Source organism: Tursiops truncatus, chromosome 13, assembly GCF_011762595.2.
Source record: "Tursiops truncatus isolate mTurTru1 chromosome 13, mTurTru1.mat.Y, whole genome shotgun sequence".
NCBI classification, from domain to species: Eukaryota; Metazoa; Chordata; class Mammalia; order Artiodactyla; family Delphinidae; genus Tursiops; species Tursiops truncatus.
Genome location: NC_047046.1, coordinates 9,731,982 through 9,747,613, shown reverse-complemented (window position 1 = coordinate 9,747,613; position 15,632 = coordinate 9,731,982). Strand labels below are relative to the sequence as shown.

At 44.8% G+C, this 15,632-nt stretch overlaps 1 protein-coding gene across 13 annotated transcripts in view; it reads right to left on the bottom strand.

Annotated features, from left to right (window-relative positions):
• CIT (citron rho-interacting serine/threonine kinase) overlaps positions 1-15,632 on the bottom strand; it is a 170,611-nt gene that overhangs the window by 72,139 nt on the left and 82,840 nt on the right. For all 13 annotated transcript variants that reach the window (XR_012325146.1, XM_073790086.1, XM_073790090.1 and 10 more), the window contains 6 exons: positions 10,421-10,526; positions 9,365-9,508; positions 8,016-8,135; positions 2,898-3,068; positions 2,575-2,625; positions 1,985-2,038 (listed from right to left, as the gene is read on the bottom strand). Coding sequence is in view for 12 of the 13 variants with exons in the window: in XM_073790086.1 (XP_073646187.1) it covers positions 1,985-2,038; positions 2,575-2,625; positions 2,898-3,068; positions 8,016-8,135; positions 9,365-9,508; positions 10,421-10,526 (646 nt within the window). In the remaining variant the exon portion in view is untranslated. The remainder of the gene's footprint in view (positions 1-1,984; positions 2,039-2,574; positions 2,626-2,897; positions 3,069-8,015; positions 8,136-9,364; positions 9,509-10,420; positions 10,527-15,632) is intronic.

Here is a 15,632-nt window from a genome sequence, read left to right as displayed (position 1 = left end):
CAGCTGCTCCGCAGCATGCGGGATTTTCCCGGACTGGGGCACGAACCTGCGTCCCCTGCATCGGCAGGCGGACTCTCAACCACTGCACCACCAGGGAAGCCCAGTGTACATGTTTTAATATCACTACATGCTGCAATATTTTGTATATAATGGATTAAGGAAACTATATCATTCAGAGGATTTTCCCTTTTTTAATGTGGCTACTAGAAAACTTAAAATTACATCTGAGGCTGACATGTGTGGGTTGCTTCCCACTTCTACTGGAGAGCAGAGTTCTAGGAGATATGAATCCTCACACAAATTTCTAGCTGAAAGGCTTTCAGTAGTGAGCTCAAGAATAAGTAGGAAGGGGACAGATGAATGGATGCAGAAAATGTAGAATATCCAGGCCATGGAATACTATTCAGCCTCTGAAAAGGAGATCCTGTCACATGCTGTAACATGGATGAACCTCAAAGACATTGTGCTGAGCAAAATGAGCCAGCCACAAAGGACAAATACTGTATGATTCCATCCACAGGAAGCACCTAAAGCAGTCAAAATCATACAAGCAAAGTAGATTGGCAGATGCAAACTGTGATATATAGGATGGATAAACAAGGTCCTACTGTATAGCACAGGGAACTATATTCAATATCCTGTGATAAAACATAATGGAAAAGAATATGGAAAAGAATGTATATATATGTATAACTGAGTCACTTTGCTGTACAGCAGAAAGTAACATGCACTGTAAGTCAACTACACTTCAATAAAATAAATAGAATGAAAAGGAAGGAAGGGGGGAGGGGAAGAGAGAGAGAGAGAGGAAGGAGGGAAGGAAGGAGGGAGGGAGGGAGGGAGGGAGGGAGGGAGGAAGAAGAAAGGTGGTTACGAAGGGTGGGGGTGGGGAGATTAGCATTTGGAGGTAGAGAGCTTAAGTTTTGTGAGATGACAAAGTTCTCAAGATCTATCTCACAATGTGAATATATCTGACACTAAGGAACTGGACACTCAAAACAAGACAGTAAATGTAGTATGTTTTTAATAACACAATTTAATGTTATATGTTTTTAATAACACAAAAAGAAGGAACTCTTGAGGCTTCCCTGGTGGCGCAGTGCTTGGGAATCTGCCTGCTAATGCAGGGGACACGGGTTCGAGCCCTGGTCTGGGAGGATCCCACATGCCGCGGAGCAACTAGGCCCGTGAGCCACAAGTACTGAGCCTGCGCGTCTGGAGCCTGTGCTCCGCAACAAGAGAGGCCGCGATAGTGAGAGGCCCGCGCACCGTGATGAAGAGTGGCCCCCGCTCGCCGCAACTAGAGAAAGCCCTCGCAAGGAAACGAAGACCCAACACAGCAAAAATAAATAAATAAATTACTAAACTCCTACCCCCAACATCTTAAAAAAAAAAAAAAAAAGAAGGAACTCTTTTAAACACATTCACAAACGTTCTTGACATGAAAGGCCACATTCATCCTGGCCCTTTCTTTAGCATTTCCCGTGTTCACCTAAAGGAAGGGCCCTTTGCACACACTGTGCCCAATGCGGTAAACCAAACCCACATCCATCCCCAATCACCTGAGGACTACTGGTCCCTCCAGGTTCCCAATGCACAGGAAGACTGCCGACAGTCTCTGATTGAAAGCTGTCTGGGTCGTGAACAACATAGGCTTCTCCCATGCAAGATGGGGACCCGGTCCCCTGAAGGGAGACGAGACAGCCTCTTGGGTTCTGCTGTAGTACAATTAGAGCTTTGACTTGAGAGTCTCACAGAGCTTTGTGGGTTTTTTGTTTGTTTTTTAAACAAACACTGCTTGACATGTCTCAAAAAGAGAAAGTATATTCAGAACTCTTGTATTTTCAGGTAATAACTCACTCTCCCTTCATTTTCCTTGGTGCTGGGTGACTAATTCTCCTTCTTTGATCGCCTGTGCTCCAGGACAAAGCAAGAAGTATGTGGAAATGGGGGTAAGTTCCCCAAAACATCACCTCAGGCTTACCTTTTCCAGCTTCTCTTGGAGCTCCTGAATTTTGAGCTGCTGCTCAGCATTGATCTGTGATTAAAATCCCAGGAAATAAAGCAAAAAAGGCAAATTGGCATTAAGGTCTTTCTACATTTACTGCAGTCCTATTTTCTTGAGGTTTCTGTTGGGGTCTCTTTGTTTTGTTTTCCAATACCTACTGATGGAGAGGAAGAACAGTAGCCTATCAGAGAAACCTCTGAATGTCTCAGTGCAAACCTCCATGTGGACTATTTCTCTAGAACCAGCAACACACATACAGATGGCAAAAAAAGAGAAACAAAGTCGCCGGTACCCTAAAACAGTAAGAATTTTCCCACGTGTCTTACTGAGTGTCTGGATTTGTGTGTTACTGTGAGCGGGCCTGACCAAAAAAAATGAGGTGTCTTCTATCCCTTTTAGAAACATAGCTGAAGCTAAACATGGTCATCCAGAGACTGACCATCAAAATAAACCCAGAAGACAGTTCTCTATTCATCCCAAGTGTATTCTTAACCAGTGACAGGCCACGGAGAACAACATTTAAGAGGCTGTCTACCCAAAATCACGATACCAATAATGGAAAATACCTTCTCCAGTTTGGCATATTCTCCCACTTCAGGCTTCCCTTGATCTTTAGCCTGTAATTTAAAAGATACAACATATTGGAAAATCTCAAGAACCTAAAAGTCTTATAAGACAACACTACAGGCTTTCTTGGTCTCTGTGGTCAAAATAATGAGGATGATGATAAAAATAATTAAGTATCTTCTCTAACCAAGACCAGGAGGCTTTGCAGGACACCCCATTATTTCCCAAATGTACACTCGTGAAGCTAGGATTCCCTTTATTATTGCTAAGATCATCCATGATTCTACCCCCAAAACACCCTCCCCGGCAGGGAGCTGGCTACCTTCATCAATTTATGCTGACATTCTGTTGCTTTCCGCTTGAACTCTTCGGCAGCCAGCCGAGACTCTCTGAGCTCCGATTCATAGAGATCACTCCGTCTTCTGGCCGAAACCAGGTCCTCTTCCAACTGATTCATCATTAACCTCATTTCTTCCACTTGAGCCTGGTACTCCTAAAGAGTAGGCAATGGAAGGAAGGTGAATTTTGGAACTCCTGAAAGGAAAGATGGGAGGTGAAGATGGAAAAACACAGACCACAGAGGGAAGACACAGTGAAGAGAGATCGGAGAGAATGGACCTAGAGAAAAGGTGAGTAGAAAGATGGGGATAAGGGCGAGGTGTGTGGATGGACGAGGAGGGAGAAAAGAATATTAAATCTTTAAACTGTTTTCATCTAGATCATGAATCACTAGTAACACCATTTGGAACAAATGTGCCTATACACAATAAGATCCTTTGAGCAAATAATATCGTACAAGAAGTGCAGAACCTTAAGACCTTTGTAACACAGGAGAGCTGAAAGGGATGTACTTTAAACAACCAGGATAATCTGCTTATGCGTAGCTTCCCTCCAAGGGTAATCATTTATACAGATTTGTCCTTTAGAAGTTATGTGCTCCTAACACAATTAGATATGGTACTAGTTTTAAAATTAACCTTTCAGATGGCACAAGGGGGTAATTGGAAATCTCAGTGGAGAGAATCTTGGAAGGTGAAACTCATCATGTCAGTTTCTCACCATTAATTTTTCTGGGCTCCAAACTGCATGATGAACTAAACATTGCTCTTGAGAGGCAAGTCACCCTGAAATTTGGAAGAGTCAGGAAACACTGGCTCTGATCAAAGTAACTTGTGAGAAAGACTCTGAAGAAAGGATTATCTTGTTCCCTCGAGCAAAAGCCTTTAAAGTAATCCCAACGGCCCAACCTTTTCCAAATTGAATTTCTAAAATCAAAACAGGACATCTGGGGCTTCCCTGGTGGCACAGTGGTTGGGAGTCCGCCTGCCGATGCAGGGGACGCAGGTTCGTGCCCCGGTCTGGGAGGATCCCACGTGCCACGGAGCGGCTGGGCCCGTGAGCCGTGGCCGCTGGGCCTGTGCGTCCGGGGCCTGTGCTCCGCGGCGAGGGAGGCCACAGCAGGGGGAGGCCCATGTACCGCAAAAAAAAAAAAAAAAAAAAAAAAAAAAAGGCTTGGTAAAAAATTAATAAAAATTAAACAAAACAAAACAGGACATCTGCATCAAAGTTTTCCAAAACTGATTTACCAGAAGAAATGGGCAATGGTTTCGAAAACTTTGGGGCAGAGTATGAAAATATTCTCTGTTAGCAAAAGCAAAGCTTATATATATAAGGATTATGAATGAGCAGTTTATCCAATCCAAGGTGGCGGATTTAAAATGAAAAGAATAAAGAATTAAGACTGTCTTTGACCTTCGCAATGTACAGCGATCATCTCTAAGATCCGTTCCCCCAAGAAATAACTGAAGAGGGATCAACTGAGCAAGGTTATGCTTTTAGCCAATAAAATGTCTTTTTTCTTCTTTCTTTTTTTAGTAACAGAATATAAAGTAAACCTTTCATCCTTTGTAACAGGCAGTCCCCCCAGTGCACACTCAAGGGGGGGTGACGTCCTTATGAAAATGGATAGTTTTCACGTAAGCACATCTCTCTGTATTACTGGCACAGCGGAAAGCAGAAAAACTGAGCACAGGATGGAGCCTGGTCTCATTTCACTCCTTCCCACCCAAAAGCGTACAGTCGTCCCTCGGTATCCACAGGGGAACGGCTCCAGAACCAAATCCGGTCCACAGGTGGTTGAAATCGCAGACATGGAACCCGTGGATACGGAGGGCCGACTGTATTGTTATTGAAGGTCAATCCTACAAGTCATGGGGCGCCAGGTTTTCTGGACGATGCCCACTAAGTGAGTGGTGCTGGGTTATATAAGCAAAGGTCTTTATAACCTACTGAACAATTATCTCAACTCACAGAATGGAGCGTGAGCCGGTGATGTGAAACAGTACACCCTCTACTTGGGGTTTTTCTAGACCCCTCGGCCAGGGCTGTGTCATGACTTATTATGACTTTCATAGCTCTGGGTATTGTGCCTTCCTGGATCCCTTCCTCCATTTAAAAAAAAAAAAAAATATATATATATATATATATAATATATTATATAATATATATTATATATATATTATATATATAAAATTCTATTTTACAATAGCAGCATACATATAAAGACAAAAACATTACCTACGAAAACCGTTTCTTCTACCTAAAACTCATTTTTTTTCTTCTGATTTTAGAGTTTTAAAAAATCCAAAGTCCCCACAGACACAAATACCAAGCTGTGGAGGAAGCAAAGAGGTAGGAGGCACTCTTGTCCATCTTTTATCCTTGAGCTCCCTTGTCTGACTTAAACTTATGTCGGCAAGAAGGGAACGTAATTTCTGTGTTTTGTCAAGAGTGAGGACAGAGCACTGTTCCCCCAACATCTCTCTTTCCTGAGCCGTCAGCGCCCAGGGGGAGGAAGGCAAGAATCAGGCAACATCTCTGTCAGCAATCTGAGCTCTGGGGGCACCGGCCTGCTACAAGCATCAAACAAAATTCCACCTCATTTATTGAGCCACTGTTACTCTGTTGGATGCTTCAAGGAAATCCTATACATCCAACAGCTGACCAAATCCCTGCTTCAGGAAAACTCTGAGAGAAGATAATCAGGTCAGTTCCCAAGGACAGCTGAGAGGCAGCTGTATGTATCTCAGCATGGGCTGAACTGTGGGTCAGAGTTGAACAGGATCAGAATGGGGAACCGTGGACAACTTTTGGGTCCTGCCTTGAGTCATTCTTTGGAATGGAGCTTCAGAATTTTGTGGGAAGGAAGACATGGTCCTATTCAATCAGAAATCCTGAAACCCAAATGCCTTCTGTGTTACCTGAACTTCTGTCTCCCTTCCAGGGATGGGGGGTGGAGGGGGGCAGGGGAGGGGTGGGACAAAATCAGCAATTGCTACTGATGGAGCATGAATCTAACCATCATGTGAGACGCTTAGGTGTTTTTATTTGTTTATTTAATTTTTGGCCACTCCACGTGGGATCTTAGTTTCCTGACCGGGAATAGAACCCATGCCCCCTGCAGTGGGAACGCAGGGTCCTAACCACTGAACCACCAGGGAATTCCCTAGGTGTTTTTATTTTAAACCAAATTCAAGTGCTCCATTGGGGGTAGCTAAGCAGAAGCAACATATTTAAATAAACAGCGGTACAGAAATTGGCTTTGAGAGGAAGAGTGCGGAATAAATGGCAAACCTGGGAGGAATTGACAGGCTGCAAACCAAATACTAGGAGTTTGCGGAAAGTATTAAATGCTTTTTCCTGGATTGCAAACATCCTGCTCTCACCAAACTTACCGAGAGTCATTTTAATAAATCCTTCTTCCGATGAGAAATAAAATCTGAAACGAAGTTTTCTCCCCCTCAAAATGGAACGCTTAGCAGTCATTAAATCTAAAATTCCACATGGATGCCAACTGTGGTATGAATCACAAAGGACATTTCTTTGAACTCAACCACCAGCATACACCTTTTCAAAGTGTCCTGATAATTCTGTTTCTATGGAATTTCACAGACACCAGCTGCTCCCTCTGGTGGCCAAGCATAGCTTTCATTTCCCCAGGATGTCACCAAAAGCAAATTTCCAACCACACTGAACTAATGGGAGAAAAAGAATCCTACCTCTTGAAACTTTTAGGATGAAAAACTGTGTTGATAAAAGGGGCAACGGGTCAACTGTCAAAGCAGATTTTTTCAAGCTGTAGGTGTGACCTTCAAAATCTCTAAGTTAGTGGTGGTGTTCAGAAACCTGACAACCAATTTGCACCATTTCCTATGCACGTTTATTCAGAACACTTTTATCAAGCAAGAGGATATTAACCAATGATTTAAAAAGTATTAAGGTGATAATGAGACGATGCCAACAAAACATCCAAAACAGGAATTCTTTCTGTAAAGAACAGCTAAGGAATCAAATTATTTGCCGGCGTTTCTTGCATCAGCACCACCCAGATGGCTAAGTGTGCGTTACCCAGAGACGAAAATGTTCATTTCCATCACTGTTTCCACTAGATTTTCTGAAGTGAATGAGAGCTGCCTGGCAGCTGATAATTCAGCTCTCCGACTGCTCAGTGCATTCTCTTCATTAAAGTTTCTATTCACAGTTTCTTCAAAGGACAAAAAAAAAAGAAAATCCATGCTAAAAAGGAAACAGTGAAGTGAAATAAAAATGAACCATCTAGAAAGAAACTCCTTTTAGAAATAGAGGGGGTAAAAAAAGAGAGGAGGCTTTTTAAAGGTCTGGATTCTCTTTTCTGAACACACAGGGGAGGGCTTTCTGTAGTCAGATTTGCCGTGTCAATTCTGACTCGGCCTTAACTGCTCAAACTCTTCTTCCAGGATAAGTCTTTAGATAAGTAAGACTATGAAGTACCCTGGCTTTTCTCAAAAACTTAAAGTGCATCTGAAAAGCTATGAAAACATTAATTTTTTTTTTAATGGTCTAAAGCAAAGGTTGGCAAACTCTTTTGGTAAAAAGCTAGATAGGAAGCCATTTCAGTTTTGCAGTCCATGTGGTCTCTGTCAAAAGCACTCACCTCTGCCATTGTAGCATGATCAACAGCTATGGGCAGTACCTAAATGAATGGCTGTGCTGTGTTCCAATAATACTTTATAAACACTGAAATGTGAATTCCATATGAAATATTCTTCTTCTTTTGAGTTTTTTCCCCCGTTTAAAAATGCAAAAACCATTCTTAGCTTGTGGTCATGAAAAACAGGTGGTTGGCCAGATTCTCACCCACAGGCTGCAGTTTGCCCACCCCTGCTCTAAACCTACACCTTCGATTGAAAAAAGTAGCCATCATGGGGTCCAGACTTCACAAGGAGCTAGATAGAACAAGGACTCTGCCATTTATATAAATCATGGGGAATCTAAAAGTTCCAAATGACCTACATAACTTTCTCTCCTCACCGCTCCCCCTTCCCTCTCTCTGTCCCTCAAACACACCTCTCCTGAAATGAGAGGTCCGGTTGGTGCCCTGCTCCCAGGCAGGGAGCCATACCTGCTCTTTGATTTCTTGGAGCTTCCGGCTCTGCTCTCTGATATCGTGGAGAAGCTGCAGTGCTTTGTCGTCCTCCTGGGACACCTCCATCCGTGCTTGCTCCAAACTTCGCTTTAAGCTCTGCGGAAAGCAAAATTTTAATAGGGTTGTCCTGTGGATCCTGCTCTGTTTGAAAAGATTCATTAAGGGAGCTGCAGGCTGCTTCGCAGACACCAAGATGGTTTCAGGTGACGGGCCAAAGTCGACAACTTCCGGTGAGTCGCTGATTCCAGGTTTCATCCTGTAAAACCCCTTGGTTCAAGAAACATCATCTCTAAACCTTATGACCTTATGGATCCAGCCTGAAACTGCATCCACCTGTTTCCTACCTGCCTTCGCAGATACTTACTTGTATGTTCAGAACTAAAAACTAATAAGATCCCTTAGCCGTGAAACCATCATTGGGGTGGCTACAAAGTCGTTTCTGGAATAGCAGTTATTCGAGGACTGTCAAGTATATATCCCTCTTTCAAAGTAGCAATGACTTCATTCTCTGCCCAGGTGCCATTTAAGACTCCAAGCAAACTATTTCCACCTCCTGGCTTACGTTTCCTGGACACCTTTCATCCAAAAGGTTCCCTCAATGCTTCAGTGACACTGAAATATAGATCTGAAATACAAAGCTGAATAACTTTACCCACCACTGAAAGGAGGCCAAATCTGGAATGGAAACATAGCAGTTATTCTTAATCAGCCACGCTCTATAGATTTCCTCTCCCTTGTGGGAAAAAAAAAAAACACTTGAAAAATGTGTGATTCAACTTGTTAAGACTGTACATTAAAAAACACCTGAATGAAAATTTTTAACGAGACAATGGAGAAGACAGTCCACTCTTGTGAAGGAAAGAAAAACAAAAGTCGCATGGTAAAAGATGACAGAGGGTCTGGGTTTTAAAGGCTGAGTTTTGCTTGTTGCTGCGCTGGTTCTAGGCAATGGAATATTGATTTGGGACAGATTCAAAATACATTTTCTTGCACTTATTTGGGAGCTTGGTTCCTGAGGCTGACTGTGCTGGACACGAGGTGGAGCAGAGAGGTTGGGATGGGAGATGCTGAGACCCTCTGCAACGCCGTCTATGCCCGTCTCCAGGCTCCTACCTGGACTTTCTGAGCCTGATCTCAGGCCTCTGGGCCCTCACGCCCGGCTCCCGCTACTCTGCACATCACAGGTCTTGCTCGTGCGTCCTCCCTCTCTCTCCTCTCTGCCCCTGGCTGTGATGTGCCTCATGATGCTGTCACGAAACAGGATGAGACACACACGACGGGAAGCGCCCGCTCCGAGGGAAGGGGGCTTTGGGGGGAAGGCTCACACTGCACTCTGTGATGTAGGTAGCAAGGTCCTGCTCCAGGAGGGATCTCTGAGTCTCAGAGGCCTTCAGCTCCACCTCCTTCTGACTAAGCACAGCCTCCACCTCTGACACTCTCCGATGTAACCGGGTCATTTCCTGCTCCATCTGAAATAAACACAGCGACACGTTAAAAAGGCCCGGGGGGCGGGGGGCGGGGGGGTGTTCGTCAGGAGCAATCGCATCTCAAGCCACCTCCGAGACCACCTGGTGGTCCTGGCTGGCGCTAACTCGCCAAAAGGTTGGGATGGAAATACCATGGTTTCTTCGCCTGGGAGCGCACAGGTCTTCGTAAGGGCAGTCACCAATGCTAAGTCACTCCTCTCATGCAAGGCTGGGTTCACACTCGATCACTTCTCTAACCCAGTGAGCGAGGAAGCCACAATCACCATTTTTTTCACCTGTTTGCTTTTTTTTGGGTTTGGTTTGGGTTTTTTTTGCAGACGTCAGTTTAATTTTACCCCAAATCCATCTTGATCCCCCCCATCTCCTTGCAAATATCTAGAGGACAAATCCAGGACAGGGCAAGGAGATATGGATTCGTCTGCACTCTTAGGAGTCCCAGGCAAGAAGTGACTCTTACGAGCTTCCAGAGAGCTGCCCCTGGGCAGAAACAGTGAGCGTTAAGAGACGTTGAGCATAATCAACACAGTGGCCGCAGTTACATAAGCAGGAGTTTTTAAAGACTAGGAAGAGAGACTTCGCATCACTCAAAGCAGATGGGATGCATCTCGGCCACAGGTGAGGACCCACGCCACCTGCCAGAAGACGCAGACATCTAGCTGGGTCATGCTGAGGAACTGGCCGCTTTATATCCAGGGCCTCCTCTGGTTAAGATTTAAAGGATTTACGGCAGCGTCAAGGCCCGAATTCATCTCCCTCTGAGCTGCCGGAGGCGCGACTTCAGCGCGGGAAGGATCAGGTGGCTCGGCGCCAGCGGCGGCCCCGGGCGGATCCCTTGGCATATATTGACGGGAGGCTCCTGCAGCAAGGAGGGAGGCCGGCTGCGGAAATAAATACCTTGTGACACTTGTCCTGGGAGTCCTGCAGCTCTTTGCTTTTGATGAGAAGTTTCTTTTCCATGGAGCTAGTCTTGGCAGGGGAGTCCAGACTTGACACAACAGACCTGGATGGAAGAAATGGGTGGGCCTGAAAAGCTGCATTCAGAAACTGTGGCAGAGTTTGGGATTAGCAGATGCAAACTATTCCGTACAGAATGGATAAACAACAAGGTCCTGCTGTATAGAGCAGGGGAATATATTCAATACCCTGTGATAAACCATAATGGAAAAGAATATGAAAAGGAATGTATATATGTGGGTAACTGAGTCACTTTGCCATACAGCAGAAATTAACACAACATTGTAAATCAACTATACTTCCATAAAATAAATTAAAAAAAAAAAAAGAAAAACTGCGGCAGAGACCACAAGACCTGCCAGCATCCTTGGCCATCAATAGAGAACTGGGGTAGAGAGACTGACGATGCACCTGATATAACGCTCAGGATAGTATCACAAAAATAATGTAGCATGACCTCCTAAGAATGGGCTAGAAGAATGCTCTCTCCACAAGGACGTACTTACCCACACACATACACATAACTCACACACCCTGCCTCATTCCTAAAAGCAGTTAATTATGGGTGGAGGGACTTCCCTGGTGGTCCAGTGGGTAAGACTCCATGCTCCCAATGCAGGGGGCCCAGGTTTGATCCCTGGTCGGGGAACTAGATCCCGCACACATGCTACAACTAAGAACTCCGCATGCCGCAACTAAAGATCCCGCATGCCGCAACAAAGATCCCGTGTGCCACAACTAAGACCCAGCGCAGTCAAAATAAATAAATAAATAATTTTGTTTGTTTTAATCTGTTTAAAAAAAATTATGGGTGGAGATAACAGTTCTCATACAGGGCAGCTTCCCTCAGTGGTTGGCACCCTGGGCATGAACACTGGGACTGGTGAAGGGCAGAGCTACAGAAATAGCCGACAAAGGTTCTTCTGCACAGAGGGGCATGTGGCAGAGCCCACTGCTGCCCCATTGTCCGATTTTTGTTGCCTTAGTAACGGGGCTGCAGGAGCTGGTTGTCAGAGAGCACTTGCGTCCTACCAGCAGGTGGAAGTTCTGCTTTCCACTGCCCCAGACTACTTCCCTGCCTAAAAGAGGTCAGTTCCCTGCAGCAGCTCAGGTCTCTCTCCTCACAGCTCCCAGCCCAGTGACAGGGGGTGGCGTGATGGTGCTGGCTCGCTGTACCCCAGTGACAGCTCCCAACACACATACTGTAGGGCAGCCAAGTGAGTCAACACCCAGAGTCATGCAGCTCTGTTCAAAATCTGACCTTGCCACTCGCTCTGTGAGCCTCGATTTCCTCATCTGTAAAATGGGGATAATTCTCAACCTACTTCCAAGAGTGCTTATGAGGATTAAGTGAGATAACCCATGGGAAGTCCTTATCACAGTGCCTGGCACATCACGAGGGTTCAATAAATGTCAACCGTCACTACTATCATTGTGGTTTCTATCATCATTACCTTTGCAATGGTGTGAGCAGCACATGCCTCGCAGGCCTAAAACCCTTGCTTGAAACAGTGAAACTTGGGACTTCCCTGGTGAGCCAGTGGTTAAGAACCCGCCTTCCAATGCAGGGGACACAGATTCAATCCCTGGTCGGGGAACTAAGATTCCACATGCCACGGGGCGACTAAGCCCACGTGCCACAACTAAGACCTGACGCAGCCAAGTAAATAAATAAATACTAAAAAAAAAGAGAGAAAGAAAGAAATAGTGAAACTCAGGGGGCTGAATTTGCTCCATGCTATTATTCACATTAGAACAGATGTTGATCATTCACAGAAATGGCACCGGGGACTGAAATCCAGAAATAAATCTTTTTTTAAAATCTCACTTTGGGCTAAAAATTTTAACCAAGTTCTGCTCCTCTCACTGGCCTATTTTCTACCTAAATCTAGTCAAAACACATACAAACACATTTTTTTTTTTAACGTGAGATGAAATGGGTTGCTTGGCACGGCCTTGAGTTGCCTTCGCTATTTCCTTTATTCCTGGTGTCATTCTGGTGGGTGGGCTAGAGAAGACCCGACCACCCAAGGAGGGAGGGATGATCCACAGACCGGGTCCCGGTCCTTCAGTCATCAGAAGTCACCCACACTGACACAAGTCAGGGATGACAAGAGGGGCCATGGCTCTCTGGGCCTGAGCACAAAACCAGCACCCTCGGAGAAGAACGATTACATGGGTGCACGATGATGGGACAGGAGGGGGCTCTCAAAACTTGATGACAGGTGGAGGGCAGGCTCCAGAGGGGTATAAAGTGTGCTCCTGTGGGTACAAAGCCCACTGCTTATTCACCCAAAAAGAGCCTTTCTAGGTCACCTGTTAACGGGGCCCAGAATCAGGGAGATGCGCAGCCCCCATCCGCTGACGCGCGCAGGAGACGATGCACCAGCCCCTCCCCATCACCGGAGTCCAACTCCCTCATTCTGCTATTTTGATGCTTGACAAATGTTCACTGTTTAGAAGTTCTAAGTATGGCAATTAAGTCTCTTCAGAATAAAGGTGCTAAAGAAATCTTTTTTTTTTTAAGAATAAATAAAAATTACATCTAAAAAAAAAAAGCTGGGGGCTTCTCTGGTGGCACAGTGGTTAAGAATCCACCTGCCAAGGCAGGGGTCACAGGTTCGATCCCTGGTCTGGGAAGATCCCACATGCCGCGGAGCAACTAAGCCCGTGCACCACAACTACTGAGCCTGCGCTCTAGAGCCCACGAGCCACAACTACTGAAGCCCGCGCGCCTAGAGCCCATGCTCAGCAACAAGAGAAGCCACTGCAATGAGAAGCCTGCACACCGCAACAAAGAGTAGGCCCCGCTCGCCGCAACTAGAGAAAGCCCACGCGCAGCAACAAAGACCCAACGCAGCCATAAATAAATAAATAAATAAATTTATTTTTAAAAAGCTATGGTAAGTTTGCTGTGACTAAACCCAGGTTGTAGCAACAATCCCGTAAACAGTAATGGGATTGGAGGATGAGGCTGGGGGATGAGGACAGAAGGGGGAAAGGTCACTGCAGCTTTCTAGGATGACTCTGGTCTTCAGATCGGCTACACATTAGAATCACTTGAAGAGCTTTTTAAAAATTACCGATGTCAGCCAGTGAAAACACTCGTGTGACAGTATAATGGTGGCTACACGTTATCATACCATTGTCCTTACTCACAGAAGGTACACCACCAAGAGTGAACCCTAAATAGGGAGGTTCAGTGATTGTAACAAAGGCACCCCTCTGGGGGGGATGTTGATAACGCGGGAGGCTGTGCATGAGTTGGGGGCAAGGGGCATATGGTAAATCTCTATACCTCTTGCTAGTATTGCTGTGAGCCTAAAACTGTTCTAAAAAAACTAAAGTTAAAAAAAAGAAACTGATATCCAGGGCCCAACCAGACCAATTAAATCAGAGACAGAAAGGGTGGGAGTGGGGCCTGGGTAACACCATTTTTATTAAGCTCCCAGGTGATTCTAACGTACAAACAGGCTTGAGAACCATGGTGCTAATGAGAACAAAGTACGCGTGATTTAAGGTCCAGGCATTTAAAACTCACAGTATGACCGCCCCCAGCATTTGGTTCCAGGTGGCACTTTGGTCAGGCCATTTAACTGGTGCCTTTTGGTCACTCTTTCAGTGGAAACACAATTTTGAAGTTAATCATGGTAAGCTATGAATTGCAAGAAAACGTACAGATTTCAGACACTGATTAAAGACTATTCCTACCCCCTCCATTTTAATAAGTCAACTAAAATATACCATTTCCATGAATTTCTATAAAAGAAATATACTAGAGACAGGTATGACTCAACGTGACATATTTGTATTCTATTTATTTTTCATGTACACACTTAGGCCAATTCAATCATGAATGTCAATGATAAGTAAGCTCTCAATATGTACTTCTTGAATGAACAGATTCCCCCCCCCCAGTAGATATTACGAAATATTATCACAACTTACTTACTTTTTCTAGGATTTTCATTATCCGTCCTTCTGACTTTGAAAGCAAGAGCAAATTATTGCTGACATCTGTACTATTCTAGAATTGACTGTGATGTAAATCATAGCTTGAGAGGTCTGATCCAAAGCTGGCCTCAGAGCCACCGGACTATTACCAAATTCAGCACTGTCCTCTTCAAGTAGCAACTCTGCTGGTCTAAAATCATCCTGAAAAGTACCATTTCATCAAGTGTGGTAATATTTAAAGAGCTGATGCTACTGTTTCTTTAAGAGAAGGAAAGTACAAAAAATCCTGTAATTGGCTGTAACTCTAAAGCTATCGGAGATGGGCATGGAATTGCTGTAAAGAAACTATTTCTGTTGACCCTGAAATGGGACAGAGTCTACCTGCTAACTTAAGAAAGAGTTGCCAGGGCTTCCCTGATGGCACAGTGGTTGAGAATCCGCCTGCCAATGCAGGGGACATGGGTTCGAGCCCTGGTCCGGGAAGATCCTACATGCCGCGGAGCAACTAAACCCGTGCGCCACAACTACTGAGCCTGCGCTCTAGAGCCTGCGCGCCACAACTACTGAGCCCACATGCCACAACTACTGAAGCCCGTGCACCTAGAGCCCGTGCTCTGCAACAAGAGAAGCCACCACAGTGAGAAGCCTGTGCACCACAACGAAGAGTAGCCCCCGCTCGCTACAACTGGAGAAAGCCCATGTACAGCAACAAAGACCCAACACAGCCAAAAATAAATAAATTTAAAAAGAAAGAATTGCCAGAATTCTCCTTTATTCTCAAAATTCTCAAACTTCAACAGATACGGGCATACCTTGTTTTACTGTGTTTTGCTTTATTAAACTTAACAGATATTGGGATTTTTACAAATGGAAGTTTGCGCAACCCTATGTCAAGCAAGTCTATTGGCGCCATTTTTCCAACAGCATTTGCTCACTTCCTGTCTGTGTCACATTTTGGTAACTCTCACAATACTTCAAACTTTTTCATTATTATTATACAGTAAGTCCCCTACATACGAACAAGTTCCATTCCGAGAGCACGTTCAGAAGTCCAATTTGTTCGTAAGTCCAGCAAAGTTAGCCTAGCTACCCAACTAACACAATCGGCTGTATAGTACTGTACTGTAACAGGTTTATACTTTTCACACAAATAATACATAAAAAAAACCACAAAAAATAAAGAAAAGATTTTTAATCT